We start from the raw sequence: 21724 nt of genomic DNA, 5'->3' as shown, positions 1-21724 counted from the left end.
CAACAGAAAGCCACTTTTCTCAACATCCAAGTTTGTGCTGTACAAGGCCAGGTTCTTGCAATTTAAAAAGTCTTCTCAGTGAACATTACATGTTTGCAGTGCTATTTAAATTCAAACTTTATTGTAGCTTATGTGGCCCATTTATCTATCTGTGTATGGTGGAAAATTGAATTGCTTCACACTTTCATGGAAAGAAAGAAAAATCCTTGCAAATGTCTATTATTTTGATGGAACACTGGATTTACCAGGATGTTCTCTTTCTTCAGTACCTCTACATCTATTGCCCTAAAGGGACAAATAAAAATGAACATCCTTGCAAAAATTGTCATTGCAGTATAGATTCTGACATAGAGCCCCTTCACCTGCAAGTTCCAGTGAGGGAGAATGTTGTGGGGCCTGAGAAGGCAGCACTGTCCTCCCAGCCCCGCAAGCCCTTTGGGGTAACCAGGATGTGCAGTGCCCAGGATGTTTGTCAAGCCTTGCGGGCCTGACAGGTAACTCTTGGGATGAATGGAAGCTTTGAGTCATCACGGGAGGGACAAAGAAGAGTATCTTACAAGGAAAGGGATTTTGTGAGGGTTGAGAAACATTTCAGGCAAGGCCTATATTACTTGGACTTCTGACACCTGAGGTGTATATTTTTAGGAGCCACCATGCTTTGTGATTATAATGTTTTATTTAAACTATTTGGAAGTTTTTCAATGTTGTAACCGAGAGCTGTTTTCAGGTCCCTAAAGTGGTATCTCAAGGGGGGGGGGGAGGCCAATGACGATTACTTTCTTGGAATATTGCCTAAGGGATCTTGTGGATCTACACACACAGAAAAAAATGCTATAATTAAGTCAGAATTTAGATCGTTATAACAAAATAAAAAAACCCTTTAGAAAAACACATATAAAGATTTCCTCTCCCTGGCGCCATCTGGTGTTGCATGTTTAGAGCGCATTCAATTTGTTTCTTTACTCGTGTAAAGAAAGGGGTTTCCTTGCTTGATGCAAATAATGGTGACAACTCGCCAGGCAGAACAGTAAGGTCCATAGGGGATGGACTGGGGACTGCCCAGCAGGGTTGGGAGCATGTGCTGAAGGGGACTGCTCATAACCGAACCATATGCTCAAGTACAGGGCTTCACCAGAGGAAAAAGGCCCCAACAGATAGTCCAGCAGGACAAACGGCCAAGCCATTTCTCCTGGGGGGGGGGGAGGGGGAAGGGGAGGCCTCCTGCCCACCTTTCAAATATTTTATCTCAATTACTTATTGAAGGCAAACAATAAATAAAAGTTGTGGCTGATTTTTAATCTAAGACATGTGTTCGCCTCTTTCCTGCTAGGACATTTTGAAAGACTTGCAATAATGTAATAAATTGGGATGTAAGTGCACTTTGGCATGATCAAACAGCCACAAGGGCACCCAAGCAATCTGGGTTTACAAAAACACCTTTCTCATTACTACTATCAGAATCACAGAATCGTTTTATTATTAATTTTACAAATAAAGGTTAATTTTATTATTAATTTTATTAATTAAAATTTTACAAATTAAAAAGGTTCAATATTACCATCAACCGATTCTTGAAATCTGCCTGTAACAACATGTAATCTCTCAAGAGCTCTCATATTCGGTGCTGCTGTTTTTGATAAAACATTTTCTTTAGATGCTATTTCCTGCTGAAGTTTTGTTAGGTGAGTTTCAATATCTTTGTCGGAGCGCAAGTCCTAGATGTAAAATAAAATAAAGAAGTATAAAAACAATGAATAATGGTATTGGGTTATTAAAAATTGCCTCAAAGTCTTAAAAGAAAAGACAAGGAGGGGGGAGGTAATGTCCACACGAGAGGACTTGCTGCAGGCACAACATTTTGACTGTCCCTGTGGGGCTGCCAGTGCCATGCTTATTCCTCCTGGCCTTGTGGACTCAGATAGTGCTACTGACCTTCTTAGAGCATACACAGTCCATCAGATGGATACTGCCGTCTATCACCCACAAGCAGGAACGGCAGAGTTTAGGAAGTATGATTTTTAAGGTACTGGTACTGAGACAATAAGGGAAACACACTAGAACGAAAAACACGTTTTAAAAAGGCTTTCAGGAAAGGTTTGGGTGCAAAAGCTACTAAGAGAAGAAAAAGAACTGCTATGGCTTAGGAGAGCAGGTGTGGGGAAGAGACTGAAGACATTTGCTCACATACCACAACTACCGTTGAATAAAATTAAACTTGATTCACTTCAGGTGGGGAAGCTGGGGGGCCAGGAAACAAGCAAAACACCAAACCACTGGGCCAAGAAGCCAAGCGGATGTGAGGAGACGTGTGAAGAAAACATTAAAATACTGTCAGGAAAAAACAATAACCCAAACCACTCAAAGCTCAACATAATGAACAACAAGCAAGCAAGCAGGGAAGGAAGGGGAAGATAAATCACCCAAAGATGTGAGGCTAGGCATGAGCAATGAAAGGCAAACCCATCTGGACAGGACACAGGAAACTGACCAGGGTCTCTAGGAGGAAATCTACTTCCCCAACTCTGCAATTCCTGACAGTGGATGGCAGATGGCAGTATCTACCCATCTGAGGGACTAAAGAATTCAGGGAGAATTTGGTTCAGGCAACAAACCTGATATAGCTGTGAATACCTACAAACAACAATAGTCTCAACACAGTGTGCAGTGTCAGTAATGCAGAATGAATGCAGAACTAATTCCTTTTCTTTTCTTTCTTAGTAATATCCCACCTTTCCTCCAAGGAGCTCAAGGTGGCATACATAATTCTCCCCATTTTTTCCTCACCACAAACTTATGAAATGCAGAAGCACTCATCTCAACAGCTAGCTGTGCTATGAAGTGCAGACTGCACAAGCTGTGGGAGAATGTCCCCCACATGCTGATGAAAACCACCCTTCTCCCTGAAGCTGCTTCTGTCCGTCTATGAAAGATTCCCTCCGTGGTTAATAGCAGCAGGAACCGGTTCAGTGGTCCTGCACACCACAGAATGGATAGCCTCTGGAGTGATTGATTGCAGTCCTGCTTACTGAGCAAGTTGCAGTGAATATCTAAGGAATCATGGTAGCCAGATGTTCCTTTTAACCACATTAGCCAGGCAAAAGGAAAATAAACTGTGGAACCAAGCTCATGAAAACATGCTTTCATACACAATATTAAAATGGAGATCTTCTCTTACCATTAGCTCTTTTGCAAGATTGCTATAGTCCACATGAATTGCCTCTTCTCTTTCATAGATATCAGCCGTCATTTCTGTAGTTTCAGTATCAGATCCCAGCTGTAACAAACAGCCAGCAAAATTAATGGAGATACATAATACTTAAAACTGAAAAACCCAAAACAGCAGCAGCAGCATTTGCTTCTCTCTCCTCTCCCATCCTTCTACTTATGGTTAAGGTACTGTTTACTTCTTCATGAAAAACAGTGATGTCTCAATTTTATCCAGCCTCCTATTCATATCTTTCTACACTTTCCCCCTTTTTGAGGGGCAAGAGCATCAATTGTTAAATATACATCCTAGCATCTGAATAAAATAGCATTGGATTCGGGGGGAAACACCCATCGGGAGAACATCTTTGCAGTTCTGGTTCTCTCTGCGCCCTCTCAGCGTTAGCTCTTCTAAAAATTTGGTACTTGCCACCAGATAAAACTCGAGTTCAGTGTTTCTCAAACTCGGCCCTCCAGATGTTTTTGAACTATAGTTCCCATCATCTCTGACCACTGGTCCTGCTAGCTAGGGATGATGGGAGCTGTGGTCAAAAAAGGCTGGAGACTCAAGTTTGGAAAAACTACTCTAGTTAGATCAAGGTCTGGCAGACCTTATTTATGTACGAACTCCACAACTGTATTTAATTATTTAATATGCCACAAAACATACCTCTATTTCACTAATGTCATCCAAAGATCCCAACAGAAGTCCTATCTTTAAGTCCTGGAGTTTGCAATCAAGAAAGGTATTATGCCTTTCTAACTTTTTCTGCTCCAGAGAGGTCTCGATTGCAATACCTTCCTTTTGCAACTTTGCCAACTCTCTGCCACCAAAAAGCAAGAACAAAGAAAACATAACACTGATATTTCAGCTACTGAAGGTTTAAAATTTATAGAGGAATAGTTTGTATATTATATTATTAATTTAGACTTAATACCCAGGCTGAGAAACACATGAGATAGTACTTTTGAACCACACTTCAAGCTTAAGTTTCTAACCCAAATACAAAGTATCTCAATCCATTCTAGAAATCAATTACTTCCCCATCAAATTCAGCTTGCTTGCTTGATTTCAGTGACATGTGTAAGCAGACACAGGTAACTGGGAAAGATTTGCATGCCCTCTTTCAAAGATAGAAACAGTTTTGTATCCAAGACATTTACACATTTGCTCTTGCCACTTTTTTACCATCCAAAGGCACCCTGCGGTGGTGATCCAACGAGCACCGCAGCTGAACATGTGCACATCGGCTTCTGGATCTCTTAACCTGCTCTGCACCACCAATTCATGAGTGGCCTGTCAGGCTGCAATGAAGATGGTATTGGAGACACCCTGTTGTACACAAAGAACCTCTCCATCACAAACCTTCGGATCTAGGTCATAGCAGTTGTACAGAATTGTACTATCTTAGCAAATATACAATGCTGAACTTAAATGTTCCTGTTCACACAAATTAGTGAGAGAAGTTTCAGTTATCTGGAGTTCCTCCCCCCACAAATCACTCACCTATTCTAAACACAACCTTACCTTATTAGAGTTAGCAATGCCTTCCTTGATTCCTCAACTTGATTCTGTGCTTCTGCAACATCAGCCTTATTAACATTCCATCTTTCCTTCAGCTGTTGCAGTTCCACCGTAACTTCCTCAACCATTTGTAAAAAGTTTTCCTCATCCTATGTATGAAAAGTATTTATAAAGTATAATAACCTCATGGTAATCTTATCCAGACAAGATAGTCAGATACCTATTGGTAGAGATGGAACACTCTAATATCTCTGTGTTGGGTTGATGGATTTCCCCCTCCTAATTCCCATCTCACTCCTTAATCTTAGTTACATTTATATGTTCATATATTATAGACATGCAATGTGCACATAGTGCAAAATGCCTAGAAAAGGAGGTCTTCTAAAATAATTAAACCAATTTCTTTGTGAAGTAAATGACTGTAACCAAATCTATTATATTACTTTAAGAAATTTTATGCACTGCTTGATTGTAGTGAAAACTTGAAAAGCTGGATATAAATTATTGTAACAAACCATTGGTTACCTTTTTCAGGCTAATAATATAAGCTTCATCTTTGCAAATATTCTCCTTTAACATGTTATTCTTCTTCACCGCCTTGTCTACCAGGCTGCAAATATACTCAAGCTGAGCACTCAGTCGTGTCTTCTGGTTTTCAAACTGAAACCTGAACAGACACAATACAGTAATATGTTAAGATGGACAAAACAAAACAAATTCCTTCCAGTAGCACCTTAAAGACCAACTAAGTCAGTTCTTGGTATGAGCTTTCGTGTGCATGCACACTTCTTCAGATACCTGAAGAAAGCTCATACCAAGAACTGACTTAGTTGGTCTTTAAGGTGCTACTGGAAGGAATTTGTTTTGTTTTGACTATGGCAGACCAACACGGCTACCTATCTGTAAATGTTAAGATGGAGACAGCAAGGTTTTCCTGTCAGGGGCCATTACATCACTCAGAAATTATGTCAAGGGATCTGTGTCGACTGTGGGAGGGCCAAAGTCAACAGTGGGAAGGGACAGAGTCAGAAGTGTGGGGGGCACCCCCTTTCTCTCTCTATTTCAGGCACACCTATTTTTCTCTTGTCCCCTCTTCCTCTCTACCCAGCAGACTGCCAGAGGACGGACAGATCACACTTGCTAAAAGGCTGAACTGATCAGTTGCAGAGGGGTGGGCATCCATGTGGCTTTAGGCTGTAGGCTGCCCGCCCTTCTCTAAATGCAAGGTAAAAAACAAGTTATTATTTAATAATAATGATAAAATGGCATCAGAATGCATTGTGCTTTGAAGTGTCAATCCCCCAAAGCTTACAATCTACCCTTCAATCCAAGGGAAACAACCAAGGAAGCAAAAGGTATTGGAATCAGGGGTAAATAAGGAAGCAACATATAAAAACATTACACGCAAACATCCCTATCGGTAGGGATAGGATAGGAAAAACAGCTTTGGAAAAGAATAAAGCTAGCGACAATTCCTCTCCCCCAATGTACTTGCATCCCCAAGGAGTAGCGAGGGCATTCTATGCAAACATAGTTCTGACCTCAATTTAACAATAAAATAATCATCATATGATCCAGTTACAGATAGGTAGCCGTGTTGGTCTGCCATAGTCAAAACAAAACAAATTCCTTCCAGTAGCACCTTAAAGACCAACTAAGTCAGTTCTTGGTATGAGCTTTCGTGTGCATGCACACTTCTTGATAGCTGAACAATATCTTAGGCAGAAACATTAAGTATGTATGTATACAGAATACGGAGGACTTCTGATTACAGAATGATGTTACAAAACATCACTACTATTCACTTCTGCATAGTTACCTCTTCTTGTCAATTTCTTCCTGCTCTTGCAAATGTTCTTTTTCATATACACGAATATTGTCTACTCCAATCTCTGCACAGAAGTCACTGAAAACATTGTCTTCCACCTATTGCAACAACCCCCCCCCACCAAGAAGGCAATTAAATATAATCCCTTAAAAGAAGTTTTTTCACACAGTATATGAAGGTTTTAGAAATATAAGAAGTATCAATTGTTATTGTAGGGATGTTCACATATTACATTCAACAAGTATACAAGTAGTCAAGCTATGCAAATCAACAATAACAATAATTTGTATAGACAAATGAATTTGTATAGACAAATGCTTGTGTCTGTGTGTAATGTGTGAATGTGCCATTTAGGAACATTGTCAAGACATGAATTTTCTTAATGACCTCTTTCACAGAGTCACTGGAAAGAAACCTCACTTGTACCTTTTCTTCTTCAGTAATGTATTATATTATTCACCTGTTAATTGGAACACAGGAACAGTGAAAAGCTTGATAGGGCCAGAAGAATTTCACTACTGTTTTTTTTTTTACTGCAGACACACCTTTTTAAGGAATATTTGGTTGGTAGAGATCAGGCCAAGCTAGACATTACATTATTAAGGAAAGTAGCAATTGTACAAACACAAATAGTAGCCATATGGCATGTGTGTGATTTGAACTGGGACTGTAAGGCAGCTGGGGGGTGGCGGGGAGTCTTCAACTCTTTAGCCCCCCTATGCTCCCCACCTAAATAATTGTCCCCATCCCATGGTTCTTATCTGCACTGGGAAGAAAATTCCCTTTGGCGCAAGTGGGAGCTCTTCTCCCAATGCAAATATGGGGGTTGGGAAGAGAGATCTGGATCAGGACAAAGGTGGAAGAAAAAGGTTAAATTGTCTACCCTTCAGCATAGCTCCTATTTACTTGGTTTTATTCACACACTCTTACACACTTGCTAATTGCATGAACAGCATCACATCTAGTTTGGCCTGAACTGTTACAGAAATTGGTGTTTGGTTAAAACTGTTTCAAGTTTTATTTTATAATAGAAATGAAGTGCTGGTGCCCATTTTGAAGATTTCCTTTCTGTTAAAGAATCAACATAATTATTATACAGGGGCAAATGCCAGAGAGAAGTAAGGGCAGCACTAGAAATTCTGTAGAACATATTTCCAAGAACGAGTTCAAGGACTTCTTCAGGGACACCATCAGTTCTTCTTAGAGAGCTGAACCTTGATCACTATCTATGGCAGCAAAAGCTGACCTGCCTTACTTACAATACTGGTTCAATTTAAATGAAACCTAAGATATGGGTCTTACTAAACTGTGCAGGGTTCCCACAAAGGGTTGTAAGTTGTCAAAGAATTGTCCAAATAAATTGGCAAGTTGCCTCTTAACCTCTGAAAGATGGATCTTTGACATTAGACCATCATTGTGCCCTTTTTTCCAGATACCAGAAAATTATTTGAACAGTTTTCTATGTTTTTGTTATTAACAACGTTGAAATTTATTTTAACTGAGCTTTATGTGCTATATAGCTTTTGGATATGAAAGTGTGTTGTTGAGCTTTTGAACTCCCCCTTCCTGGGTTATGGATACATTTTATTTGGAAAACTATTAATCTGTGGTCTGAGTGAACATGAAGCCTGCAAAGGCCTTTGGCTATATGCACTAAGTTTATTACAAGTGTAAAAGCAGGTCTGGAGCTTTCCCCTTAGATCAGTGGGTTTCAGAAGCAGCCACACAAGGAACACACATCTACAACCAATTCTCACAAGACAGCCATTCTATATGCTGCCATGATTGAAAAACTTATACCTCATCAATTTTCTTTTGGAGTTCATCCATTTTAACAGCTCTTTGTAAAACTCCTTCATTCAACATCACATGTTCTGACTGGCTATTTAATAGTACACTTTCCAGCATAGATTTTTCCTAAATACAAATAAATATGAACAGTCTTTAAAAACAACGGATAACTAGTCTCACTGTTTTAATTATTTATGTTGTAAGGATATTTTATTCTGGAACCACACAATTGTACTGCAAATGTAACTATCAGAACATAGGTAGCTAACCTGCAGTCCACTGGCTGCATTTTGCACCCCAAACCATTTTTGGTGAGGCCTCCCCTAAAACTGCTCCATGGGTTCCCCACTATGAGACCGTGATGCCAAAAAAGGCTTTTTGTGGGGCCTTCCATTTTTTTTTCCTTTTTTAAACATTTAATGATTTTAATGATATTAATTCTTAGAAATAATTTGTTACTGCTGTAACTGGTTCCTGCTGTAACTGGTGACAGCAACATGTTTGAGGCCAGACAAATCCAACCTAAATTTCTTAATTTACAAAATAATTTTAAATTTAATTTAAAGAAATGTTTTTATTGACTCCTTCCAAAGGTAAACTTCACTATGCTACAGTGATGACAGAAGTTTTTTGTGTCCTCCCAAGATTTGTCCTTTATAAACAAAATTGACAAAAATGTGGTTGCACTCACTTTTAAACTGTGGCCCCTGGATGATTGATCAAGGGCAATGCAGTCCTTGGCACAATAAAAAAGTAAGCCAGTCTGGAGATCAGAAGAAGCCACCCCACTCCAACACCCAAACACAAAAAGGCCAACGTTTAGTTTCCTGTTCATCTAAATGTAGACTTCATGTTTAGAGTATAAAAGTATAAAAATGAAAGTCTCTCAATAGAAACATTCCCTCCTAAATTATGGGGTTTTTTTAAAAAAATATTACTTCTATTTCTTCAACGGGTAAAGAAAAAAACTCAATTATGTTACCATTTAAGATGTCCTAGTTAAAACCAAAAAGCAAGTCATTTTGCCCAGACAAGGAAAACAGCCATCTGAGAGTTTAATATTACCTTATAGAAATTAGCAATATGTTTTTTTTTAAGAACTTCTAGTTCATTTTGCGAATATTTATGTCGTGTTTGAATTCCTTGGCATTGAGCTTGCAACTGCTTTAAATCAGCCTCTTTGCGCTTGATTTTCATCAAGTCCTAAGTATAGGAGAGAAATCTGATTTAGTTTGCATTTAGAGGGAAACCTACCTAAATCACACTTTCTGTAACAAATTTGCGGTGCAGTTCTCCAGCCGGGTAATATGTACAAGAATGCATTAGTGAAAATAACAAAAAAAATGCATAATATTATGGGAAATTGCATTTCAAAAACGTGTTCATTAGGGGGAAAATTGAATCAATTCATCAAAAGTTGAATTGTTCCTTTTACAGTATTACAGTAATGATATTAGGATACTTTGGCACCTTAAATTTAGGTTATGGGCCCAACAACGGAATGCCTAGGCATGCTTTTAAAAAAAAATATATACAAAGCTGAAAAAGAATGAACTACAGCTAAAATATTATGTTCATTTCAAATGATCTTGTCCTCATCTGCAAAAAACAAAGGCATGCTTCCCCTGCCCTCCCTAATATTCTGAAGAGGGTCTCTTCTCCAGTCTTCAGAGAGTGGCTGGAAGTGGGGAGGCAGAAAAAGGTCCTCCTTTCCTTCCATTCTGTAGTTTGTTGCAAAACGCTCCCAGTGGCGTAGCGTGGGTTGTCAGCACCCGGGGCAAGGCAAGTAATTTGCGCCCCCTAACCCGTGGATTTGCGCACCCTAACCCTAACCCCCAGATGTTGTGCCCGGTGCAGCCGGCCCCCCCTGCACCCCCCACGCTACGCCACTGAACGCACCTAGAACAATGGGAGTTTCAAACACTGATACTGTTGGACATAATTTCCATAGCTTTACCTTTAGTTCATTCATCAGCTTCTCTCTCTGCTCCTTAAGTTCATTCACCTCTTTTTCATCCCAGTATCTAGCTTTCTTTTTCAAATCACTTGAGCCGCCAGAGATTACACCAGATTTCAAAAATAAAGTTCCATCCAGAGCCACTGTCTGAAAATTAAACACTTTTTTCTGAATTGATCAATATTACTAGAGGGCAATTAGGCATAAGTATACTAACAATTCCTGGACTGAGGTGAGGGCAAGTATATGGGGGGGGGGGGATATTCCAAACTAGCTATATTCAAATCAATTTTGCCTTCCAATAAAACACAAAGAAACGGGACATAAAACCAGTGAAATAGTTCAGGATTAAGACAATTATATAATACAGTGTGTATCTGACTATCCTGTATCTTGGATGAAAGGTAGTATATGTGATAACCTCTGGCTAGCTTAAACCTAACCAGAACCTCTGGCTGGTCTCATATAACAGCAATTTTAAAAGACCTGCACTGGATGTCAATTGTCTTATGAGCCTGGTGTGTATGGTGACTTTTAAACTCTGAAGGTTCCTATTTTACCCATTCAGTGGGACAATGCTTAACTTCAGTAGTTAATGTGTCATTAGATTATAAACTCTGTTCCAGCTCCTGCCAACCCAGCATTATATTTTATATAACACTTTATTTTAATTTAAAACAGCAATAAAAACAGTAGCTATAACAAAATAATCAAAAAGATAAAACTAACAAATTTTCAAAAGCAAATGTTCAGAGGCCCACCAGTGTAATCATGTCAGGGGTAAGTGTTTTAGTCTAGCCTATTTTAGCTGTATAAAATGTTTCTGGCACTGGCTAGCATTTCAAGTTATATAGTTCTGGAAAGATGAGCTCCGTGATTCTTCTGAACCTTGCGTGTTTAAAAGCGAACAGGAAATCTTATTTTAAAAGTGAGGTTCTTTGTGCTTACTTTAAGTCGGTATGGTCCTTCAAATGCTATTTGTCTTGCTTCTTGTACTGTTTCACATACTAAACCGTTCCCACAAACAAACTGAATTACTTTCTTCAGTGCAGGAAACGATGTCTGTATAACATCAATCATCATTTTAGTTCCTTTTATCTCTCTCAACTGTTCATTGATTGGTTCTACCTAAATAAAAATGTTTAGAAAAGGTTACTTAAATACAATGAAAGAGCCTGTAACAAGGATTACAAGTATCCTATCAGATTTTGTTTCTAACATACAAAACATGCTTTCAGACACTCATAAATTAATAAAGCAATATTAATTGGGCCCAAAAGGAGCCACAGAGAGACCAAGTATACAAACCTAGACACTTTAATTGTTGTACAAAATCTTCTAAGACTACAGTCACATCTTACAAAATATTTTTAAAGCAAATTTAAACTAACAAAATTTCTTAGACGTCAAAGTAATCCCCAATCAGCTTTGTGAATAAAAAACTAATAATATACTTTTAATAAAAGTGTACCTTAAGGTAATCTAAAGGAAGGAAAGTTTCAGCCTCAGCTCTTTGTTCCTTGAGAAAACGAATACATTCTCTAGCTACTTTTTCTGAAGCCACAACAATCGCAACCATATACATGCCAAAAACTTTGGTGACAGCAAGCTGATATTTTTTATGGATAGGGTGACACAAGTCAAGCAGTCTTCCAAACTAAAAACAGAACAGCAATAATAAGCAAACTGATCTTTTGAGTTTGTACAGCACACATTTCATTTTAGCTAATTTCCCTTTTTTTCCCAATTAAAATTGCATTTTTTTCCTTGATGGAAGCATCCATTTTCAAGAGGCATCAGAAAAACCAAACCTTACAATCCTCATTCTAGAAGCAAATACAGGAATGTTTTTAAGAGCAGTAAATCCATTATGAAAAGACATTCACTGCATTCTACCTAAATGAACCTTATTTGAGCACATATGAGAACCTACTATGTGGAGCATCTTAGAAACCTCTGGGTATGTTGGTGTATTATTATGGCAATGTTTTATCACACCATTTTTAAATAAACTTGTGATTGCTGCTAAAACACTTTCCCAGCTTTAGCTCAGTGGAAAACCACTTGAATGAGAGTCCTAATATCATACTATATGGCTAGCCAATGTGAGGCTTCCAGGCGCTGTGGGACTCAGCTATTAGCCAGCAAGAGCGATGGTCAAGGATGATGGGAGCTGTAGTCCATCATCATCTGGAGGGCATCACTGCCATAACGATAATAATAAAAAGGATTGTTTTATTGTCTAGAAAATTCATTTTGAGAGCAGCCATTGAACACATTGCTAAAAAGACAGTGTCTGCAATGGGTGCGTCAGTGATATTCTAATAATTAAAACACTATTTATTTATTTATTTATTTATTTATTTATTTATTTATTTATTTAAAAGGGGGTGTATGGAATGTTTTAGTGATCATTTGTTAAAAATAAAAACGTATTTTTTAATCTGCAAAGATTAAAGTGAATGAGTGCCAAGAATTAAACTATTGCTCAGGGGAACTGCACCTTCTCCACAGCCTCAACATCATGTTCACCTGTGCTGATGCAACATAGACGCAGGAAAAGCACAATACTCCTCCCAACGGTATGGACAGTCAGATACAATGGAAAAACTAGGATTGGCTCCTAGCGTTGTCCACCCATCTCAGAGCGGTTCAGCAGGGAGCTTCCAACTTCCTACTCCTCTTGTCCCACACTGCCAGTTGGAGAAACATATTCTTGTGGTTCCATAGTTTCTTTTTGAAAACCAAGTTGAGATTTATTTATTTTTAATCCGGTGGGGTATGTATTTTATGAAATAGCTAGCTAGCTACTAGTTTCTCACTTTTAGTGAGCATAAAAGTTATGTAGCCACCATAGTACTACTTTGTTTACCCAGTTAGAAAAATACTGATACTCAAAAATGGTTTGCTAGTTCTCAGTTGCACTTATGTTCAACACTTCTCAGCACTTATCAAGTAGGAAACATGATAAAGACAATTGGCTATTCACAAGGCGAAATTCTGAAGTCTACTGAACACTTTAAAATGTAACAATGAGTTCATCTAGTTACCACGTGACCAGGATATAGTCTTTTGAGGCTCTCCAAGTTTTCAGCCCTTGTCTTCTGGCGTTTCCCCTCATGGACATCAATTTTTGCATTATGCAGGTCACTGACAATTTTATTCAGTTCTTCATTTAACTCAGTCATTCGTATCTTTGACCTTTCAATTTCATTGGTGAGTGTTACTTCTTCCTGTTTTTTCTCTGCTAAAGTTTCACTTCAAACCAAAGCAAAATGGTAAAAAACACAGCCCAATTAGTTTAATGTCAACTAAGCAATACTGCCATGAATCCTGAAGGTCATCCTTCAAGGGAGGATCCCAGTCAAATCAAGCAGGGCTTGAAGTACCTGCCAATCAATAGATTGCCATCACTTTCAGCAGGGATGGGCTCCATTCGGGAGCTGCCGAGAAAAGCCAGTCCTGGCAGGGCTGCATTTAGTGCCAAGTAGAAACCCTGCTTGCCAAGGAACTATCAGGATTGCACTTTAAGGCTCTTGGTTGTTCTTAGACAACAGTATTTTTACCTGAGCCCTAGGTAAATGATCTTAGGTGGGGACACTCAGTTACAGGATCTTGATCTGCAAATAGAAGTACAACTCTCTGGAAAAAACAAAAAATTCCTTCCAGTAGCACCTTAAAGACCAACTAAGTTAGTTCTAGGTATGAGCTTTCGTGTGCATGCACACTTCTTCAGATACACTCCATTGGTCTTTAAGGTGCTACTGGAAGGAATTTTTTGTTTTGACTATGGCAGACCAACACGGCTACCTATCTGTAACTGGATCTCTGGAAAAAGCTGCCATAGGAGAAAATTCCTGATCATCCAAAGTGCCCACAATGAAAAACAGTATGAACCAAAGATATATTCAAGTGAGAGAAAGACCCCCCAAATGTAAAACTTACTAAACTAAATTCTTAAGACAAGATTCTCCCCACACCTTGCACAGTAACCTTCCTGGCTGGGTAGGGCACTTTCTATCCATTACAAAAATGTACATATGTAAGACCAGTAATAATAACAATAATTATTATTAATTTATACCCTGCCCCAGCCACTCTGGGTGGCTCCCAACAGAATATTAAAAACACGATAAAACATCAGACATTAAAAACTTCCCTAAACAGGGCTGCCTTCAGATGTCTTCTACAAGTGAGATAGTTCTTTATTTCCTTGACATCTGACGGGAGGGCGTTCCACAGGGCAGGTGCCACTACTGAGAAGGCCCTCTGCCTGGTTCCCTGTAACCTCACTTCTCGCAGTCAGGGAACCGCCAGAAGGCCCTCGGAGCTGGACCTCAGTATCTGGGCTGAATGATGGGGGTAGAGATGCTCCTTCATTATCCTTTTCACCTCAAGTGGTGTTAGCACCAAAACAACCTTGCTCATACTGATTTATTGGGAGAGAGTATTGTTCTTACTACTGTATTGTCTGTCACTGTCAGGAACTGGGCAGAGGAGGAGGAATGGTGGAGACTGCCTCCCCAGCCTGACCCTTCAGGGAGGAGGAAGATGGAAGACAGGATAGGTGTGGGCAGGCTGCTTGGACGAGTGAAACTGCCCACCTGTCTCCTTGATCCTTGCCCATCCTGGCTCATAGAAGCAAGCCAGGAAGGGCTGGGTGATGGGCTCCACGGGGTGATGAATGCTTCCCTCTGTGAGGGAGCCTTCCCAGACCCGCTGAAAGAGGGCAACCAGCCAGGAGCCTCTGACAGTGTCCTGACAGTCACCCTGGGTTCATTTGGGAGAAAACGTAGGATATAAATTTTATATGTATTAAAAATAATATCCCCAGTCAACTTATGAAACTCAGCCCACTCCAGAGCTCTGTGAGTTTACCTGGGTATATGCAGAAAGCCAGTTTACAACTCAAAACTATATAGCATACACCTGTAGATTTGCATGCAATGCTCTCCCTTTAATATACTATTTTGACAGCAGGTTTATGGGGAAAACCAAACAAAGAACTATCAAAATATTTAATCTAATAGCTCATGTTTGTGCAAAAAGTGATGAATTTAAATTTAATCAGATTTTATAAATACATACACACATGTGCTGCTATACTCTGTCAACTTCTCTATCCGCTTTTCATGATCTTCTATCTGTTCCATAACTTGCTTCATACTTGCCTAAACAAAAACAGAATGTCAAAAGATACTACTTTATCAAAAAGGAATGTGAGGCTTACCCTTATTCTCTCCCGAGTGGATGGAAGTTATCCAGGGGATGGATTGCTCCTATGACTTACTTCAGAGGCAGAGCAAAGCAAAGCACGCTGTACTTAACCCTCCCACCAAATGGAAGAACTTCAGGAGGCAATGCTGCTGAATAAACCATTTTGGGCATAATTTGGCATCCAATCAACCATGAACATGGAATTTCAGAGTTGGAAGAGATCCCGAGGGTAACCTAGTCCAACCCCCTGCAATGCAGGAATCTCAGCTAAAGCATCCATGACAGATGACCATATTAACCCTTCCCCCAAACAGAGCCAATGATTCAGAAGACAATCTATTTGTACTGGAAACACATCCTCAGGTCTTCTGGGCTTGAGAGAATCAATGCCATGAACAGTAGCAAACTGTCTCTCTTCTACCTCTAAAATGCTAGTGGCTTTAGAATGAAGGATCTCACTTTGAAAAGTTTATTAGAGGAAACATTGTGAGTTTGCTGGAGGATGCTCTTAGAGCCCCAAAGCATTCATTTACCTGAGAGTCTGCCTGGTGGGTCCCTGGTACCCTAAGGCTCTTCAGGTTAGCATCTTTCACAACAGGCAAGTTTCTCCCCCTGTGAAGCTCACAAAGCAATCTCCTCCTTTCCCTGCCAACTTTCCCGTTCCAGAGCTGTGTCTAAAGGCTTGTAAGCCTTCTTTTTTCTCTCCCTGGTCTCCCACTTATTTAGAAAAAAATTATTAGCACACTACTGGACAAGATACAAGCAGAACCACTGTCATACACTGCCTCTGATATCCCTCCCACTAAGTCAGTCCAGGAGAATATCAAGGCTGACAGTATCAAAAGCGACTGAGAGATCAAGCAAAAGTAACAGGGTCTCACTTCCCATGTCCCTCTCGCAATAAAGGTCATCCATCAGGGCAACCAAGGCTGAAACTGGGCCAAGTTCTGAAACTGGGCCTGAACCCAGACTGTAGTGGATCTAGATAATCAGTCTCATGAAGGAACACCTGCAGTTGTTCAGTCTCCAGCTCCCTTTTCCCCTGAAGGTTGCATCTCTATCCAGTTGCCTTTCTACTACACCGTTTTGTTCCCAGAACAATTGAGGTTTCCATTCTCAATTTCCTCAACTCTGCCATGCAAAGATCATTGGAGGACTATTATGCGCTGGGTTCTTCATCGATCACTATTCTTTACGGGACTAACTAGATGCAATAGGGAGGGCAGAGAAAAAACTGCCTTGGTGCTGTTTGTTAGCAAAACCGAATGCATGAAAATACACCATTTCTTGAACTGCACAGCAAGTGCAGTATTAACATAGAAATATGAAAACCAAGAGGGCCAACAGGTTGAATACAACTCTTGCCCCAAAATAATTTTTGGTTTGTTATTATTTACAAGTACCTCAACTTCTCTCTGTTTCCGCTGCTCAAATGCTATCTTGTCCTCATCTGCCTTTTGCTCCAAGTGCAGTTTTTTCAGTTGCTGAGTCAATACAGCTACTTTTTTCCTAACTAGTTCTTTCAGCTCCTTATATTTACGTATCTGGACACAAGATCGGACATACATTACCATAAAAGCTATTTACCAAGTTTATAAAGTGCTCAAGAGCAATCAGTAAAATATTATTTTTTTAAAAAAAAATCCACCATGTAGTAATTTTATAGCTTGAATTTTCCAAATCATTGTCCATTTAAGGTATTTAAAGTTATTTTATTTCTGGTTTTAATTAACTTTTAAAAATAACATGTAGGACTATATGGGACACTAGAAACAAAAAAACCCAACATCATTTAATATTCTACATACAAAAGATAATGAATATCTACTACAACAACTTCCTGATTTATGTGGCTAAGACATAATAATCACTCCAAAAATGAATTAAAAAGAATTTAAAATGAAATGGTGAAAACAACGAACTCCTGATGTGTTAAGTATATGTCTAAAACTACCTAGAGTTAAAGCTTGAGCTTTTTCTGCTTATTTTGAAATTTACCTGACTTTCTTCCAGCAAAACCTCTCTCCCTCGGTGCAGTGCTTCCTCTTCAACCTTTTTTTCATATGCTTTCCAAGCTTTATCAATATCCATCAGTTCTGTCTCTAGTTCTTTTTTGTTTTCTTCTATCTTAGCCTGTTCTTTCATATGATCTCTTAAATCTTTCTTAGCTGTATCTACTTTTTTTATTTGGTAAGAGGTTCTTTCTTTTGCTTTAATATACTGAGGTCTTTTCTGATTCAGCAAAACTTCCAGAGACCTAAAAAGGGATATATTTTGATCTTTGAACAAAGTACTTTTCAAAGGAATTCAAGAAAGAATTTTGAAAGGCTCCATTAAAGTCATCAACCTTTTTCCAAATAAACACTGGTCCACTTACTTTGAATATGACTTCATAAGGAGACATCCATTTAGTGGGTTACTTTATTCAAATCACCCAGAGATCTACCTGGAAATTCTGCCCAATGCCCATATAAAAAAGCCCACGGCTGGTTAATCTAATATACTGGGACACATCTGATTTCTAAGTACTCAAGGGGGAGGCTCACTCTGATTCTGCGACATCCTTTAATATTGCAGGGAAAGAGGCTGCCTTCTGAGATACTGTGACAGATGCAGAGACTGAAGCTGCCCTGGATGGTGCCTTTGCTGGAACTGGTCAAGCAGAGCACATAACCACATTGGAAATGGCCTTGACGATAAGCCAATGCGTTAAATAATCTGGCTCCCTTAACCTCCTCATTGGGCAAATCATTCCCCTGGCCTCCCTCCTTATCTAAGTCATGAGGTGTCTCCTGAGGGAGGCTCTTGAGTCTCAGGAAGAAATGGCTCACTTCTACCCAGGTCCCTAGGTAGAGAGCTGATAGGTTTAGAAGAACCCTTGCCCTTAACTGGAGTAAGGGGAATCTGGGAATTCATATTCTGAAATGTCAGAAAAGTGGCCCTGGACAGTCCTGTTTTGTGATGGCAGAAGGTTGGGTTTCAATGCTTTGTTCACTCTTCTGTTATGCTAAGAAGCTGGGATTGGCAAGGGAAGGGGTGAAATGAGATTTTAAAAATATATACTGAACTCGTCTGGGATTTTAGCTTCTTAGCAATATCGGTCAGTAAATAGAAACTGAGGCTTTGCATAATCTCCAGATTCAGCAGGCTGGCTCTGGAGAGCTGAAAGAAAATAAATAGAAGCATTCCCACTCAAAGCATTTCACAACAATATACTGCCTCCTGAAAATGGGGTAACAAAATCCTCACATACCAGCAACACCCACTAGGTGTAGCACAGCATTCTGAGAGATGGGTAGAAACAAACATTTCCCAACAATGTTAATTTATGCACTTACTTTATTTCTTTTTCGATCTGCTGCTGTTTTCTATTTAATGCTCCAAGCGCTTTTTTCTTGGCTCCTACTGCATCTTCAGCATGGGAAACAGCAATTTTGTTAGAATCAATATCCTTGTTTTTTGCAGCCAATTTGCTGTTCAGAAAGTTAATTTTTTGCTCATTGTGATACAGCTTGAACATTTGCAGCTTCTCTCTACATTCCCTTAACTTGTCAAACATCATCTGGTAATGCTCTGCCTGTAAACAACCAAAGTATTAGCAGCTAATTGATATTTAACAGCAATGGATATTGGTAGTTAAAAGTTGCAAGCAAAGCGCCAAACAAAAAACTTGCATTTCTTTCAGTTATATTAAATATACATACAATATATATTAGTAATAATTTGTGATTTATAGATGCAGCCTGTATATTTAAATCCTTAAAACAGTATTTGTAAATATTAGAAATTTCTTAATAGACATCACTATACCAAAGGTTTCCGTGGTTTTTGTGGGGGGGAGGGGTGGATGAAGGGCAGATGGGTACCACCATCTGGCCATACTGCAGCCCAAGCTCCGAGTGCTGGTTTCCTGCAGGCTGGGTCTGTGTGAATCAGAGAAGGAAGGTCTCCTACCCTGATCTCTGCCTCGGCAATCTATCAGGGGCATGGCCTAGGCATTGTTGTCAACTCTCTCTCCCAGCCTCTCTTGTCTTACGACACTCACCACCTTGATACGGATAAAATGTTAGCCACTGGTTAACAGAGCTGGAAAGGAAACATACTCCATTCATAGGTTTTGCCTTCTCCATAGCAATATTATTTGATAATTGTTTAATTATATTATTCTTTAGTTTGTCACAACAGGTTATAGGTGTCGAAGGAATAGGACCAGATCCATAGCAGGATACACACTTTAAGGTCTAGGTTAAAGCCTGGCATGCCTGCCATAAGGGCCACAGTTTCAATCTGCACAAAAGGAGGCCAGAAAGTCTCTTCTGCTCCTTAAAACAGGTATGGCTAACCTTCTTTGGTCCAAGGGCCAGGTTTTCTTATGGTCAAACCTCTGGAAACTGTATGCCTGCTGTGGGTATGGCCAATCCACACCCTGCCGTGCACACTCATGTCCTGCTGCACGATCAAGGTCCAGCTCTTCTTTACTTACCTTTCACTGTTTGCACTTACTTCCCTTCTGACTGGACAGATTCCATTACCAGGTGTTTAGTTGGTAGGGACAGAAGGAGAAGTGGAGACAGACTAAGTATGTTGGCTGAAAAAGAAAAGGTGGGCCTGGGAAGTAGGAAAAGCAGCTGCCAGGGAAGCACTGAAAAAGGGGAAGCTGGATCCATGGGGGAAGGGGGAGGGAGGCAGCAGGTAGGAAGCGGGCTGAGGAGAAACTGGGACAACAGAAAGAGCAGTTTATTTTTCTTTCATTTTCTTTTCCTTTTGCTTTAGAAACTACACCACTGCTGATATTGCAGAGCCATTGATTATTTTAGTTGATTTTATTTCTACTGTTGAACAAGAAGAACCAGACACATGATTCTCAGCTCTGAACCAGGAGAAGCAAAGAAAAATGTCAAATGAAACCTGATTTATAAGATTTCTGCACAAATAGTTAAAGTAAATTCAGAGGAAGCATATTTTGGCACAATCATGCTGGTGCTTATGCTTATGAGCTATATCTCTATAATGGGAAATTATTTAGAAAACACTGGTTTAAATCATGAATTTCTACCGAAAACAATAAAAACACCACCTAAGAACCAAAAACAATATTGCTAAACTTCGCACACAAACTTTAAGAGCCAAATGTTTTGTGCTATTCTTTGAATTACCTCCTCCTTCTCCAACTTGGCACGTTTGCGCTCAGCTGCAACATTTTTCTTCTTGTTATAACTAAACTGTGCCTCTTCCTCTGACTGCTGCATATTCTTCTTCTTTTCTGCGTATTCAGCAGCAAGTTCTCCTGAATGACTAATTTGTTCAAAAAGTAGAGTTCTTTCCTTGGGTTTCTTCATAGCAATTGTTTCAACTTCACCCTACAGTGAAATAGGATCAAACTACAGAATTACAAAGCATTAAAACTGAAGCAAAACCTTGTCACCAGCAACAAAAATGAGAAAGGGATTAAAAACAAAGACCATGTTTGTATGTCATATGACACCATCATCTGATTTAAAGAATTGGGAACAAACTTCGGCCACATACACACCGTACATGTAAAGTACATTCAAAGCCCTTTTCCCGACCACACAAAGAATCCTGGGAACTGCAGTTTTTAACATCAGACACAGGAAAGGTGGCTAGTTTGTCCAAAACAGCCTGTCTGGACTTGTGAAGCCTGGTGGACTTGGTGAGGCCAGCAAGCTGGAAGTTTCTCACTCCTACATTAAACTATGGTTTAGAAAGACATGCACAAGCAAAAACAAACCACAACTAGCTTTGGTCTTGTGCATCCCCCGTTTCCTCCTCCCCTATGACCAGGGTAAATTCAGAAGCTTTTGTTTCTGCTTTTCCAACACTGAGCTTCTTCACATTGTCATTTTATGTGTTATTATTATAGGTTCAAACTATGGCTTGCGGTGCAACTAACCACAGTTAATGTTAACCACAATTCTAGTGTAGTTAAGCAGAAACTGTTAAGAGGAAACAAAAGCTTCTGAACTTGTTCTGTAAGAAAGTCTAAATAACTAGTCTGCAAAAAATGTTTACTAGCCTGCTGGGAGCTGAAAACAGCTTGCCACATTTCTATGCTGAACAAGGAGGCAGTGGCTTTTGCCCTCTGGTAGCCCTGCTTGGTTTCTATGCCAGACACAGGCAAAGGCAGAGCACTCCATGCTTCCTCTGCACACAATTCATTGCATGGCTGCTAAGCTGGTGC

At 39.6% G+C, this 21724-nt stretch overlaps 1 protein-coding gene across 6 annotated transcripts in view; it reads right to left on the bottom strand.

Moving 5' to 3' along the window:
- The window catches only part of SMC1B (structural maintenance of chromosomes 1B), a 35134-nt gene that overhangs the window by 5882 nt on the left and 7528 nt on the right, over window positions 1-21724 (bottom strand). For 3 of the 6 annotated variants that reach the window (XM_081861348.1, XM_081861353.1, XM_081861349.1), the window contains exons 5-21: window positions 20679-20882; window positions 18861-19099; window positions 17521-17779; window positions 16926-17066; window positions 15394-15476; window positions 13356-13563; window positions 11777-11962; window positions 11254-11433; window positions 10306-10452; window positions 9414-9551; window positions 8358-8474; window positions 6549-6655; window positions 5255-5396; window positions 4733-4878; window positions 3875-4028; window positions 3176-3274; window positions 1559-1715 (exon numbers count right to left, since the gene is read on the bottom strand). In XM_081861348.1, the coding sequence (XP_081717474.1) occupies window positions 1559-1715; window positions 3176-3274; window positions 3875-4028; window positions 4733-4878; window positions 5255-5396; window positions 6549-6655; window positions 8358-8474; window positions 9414-9551; window positions 10306-10452; window positions 11254-11433; window positions 11777-11962; window positions 13356-13563; window positions 15394-15476; window positions 16926-17066; window positions 17521-17779; window positions 18861-19099; window positions 20679-20882 (2707 nt within the window). The remainder of the gene's footprint in view (window positions 1-1558; window positions 1716-3175; window positions 3275-3874; window positions 4029-4732; window positions 4879-5254; window positions 5397-6548; window positions 6656-8357; window positions 8475-9413; window positions 9552-10305; window positions 10453-11253; window positions 11434-11776; window positions 11963-13355; window positions 13564-15393; window positions 15477-16925; window positions 17067-17520; window positions 17780-18860; window positions 19100-20678; window positions 20883-21724) is intronic. The other 3 variants (XM_081861350.1, XM_081861351.1, XM_081861352.1) reach the window with 3 other exon arrangements.

This window comes from Podarcis erhardii (assembly GCF_964252035.2).
Source record: "Podarcis erhardii genome assembly, chromosome: 5".
Classification (NCBI taxonomy): Eukaryota; Metazoa; Chordata; class Lepidosauria; order Squamata; family Lacertidae; genus Podarcis; species Podarcis erhardii.
The sequence above is the reverse complement of the archived record's forward strand: the minus strand, read 5'-3'. Positions and strand labels throughout refer to the sequence as shown.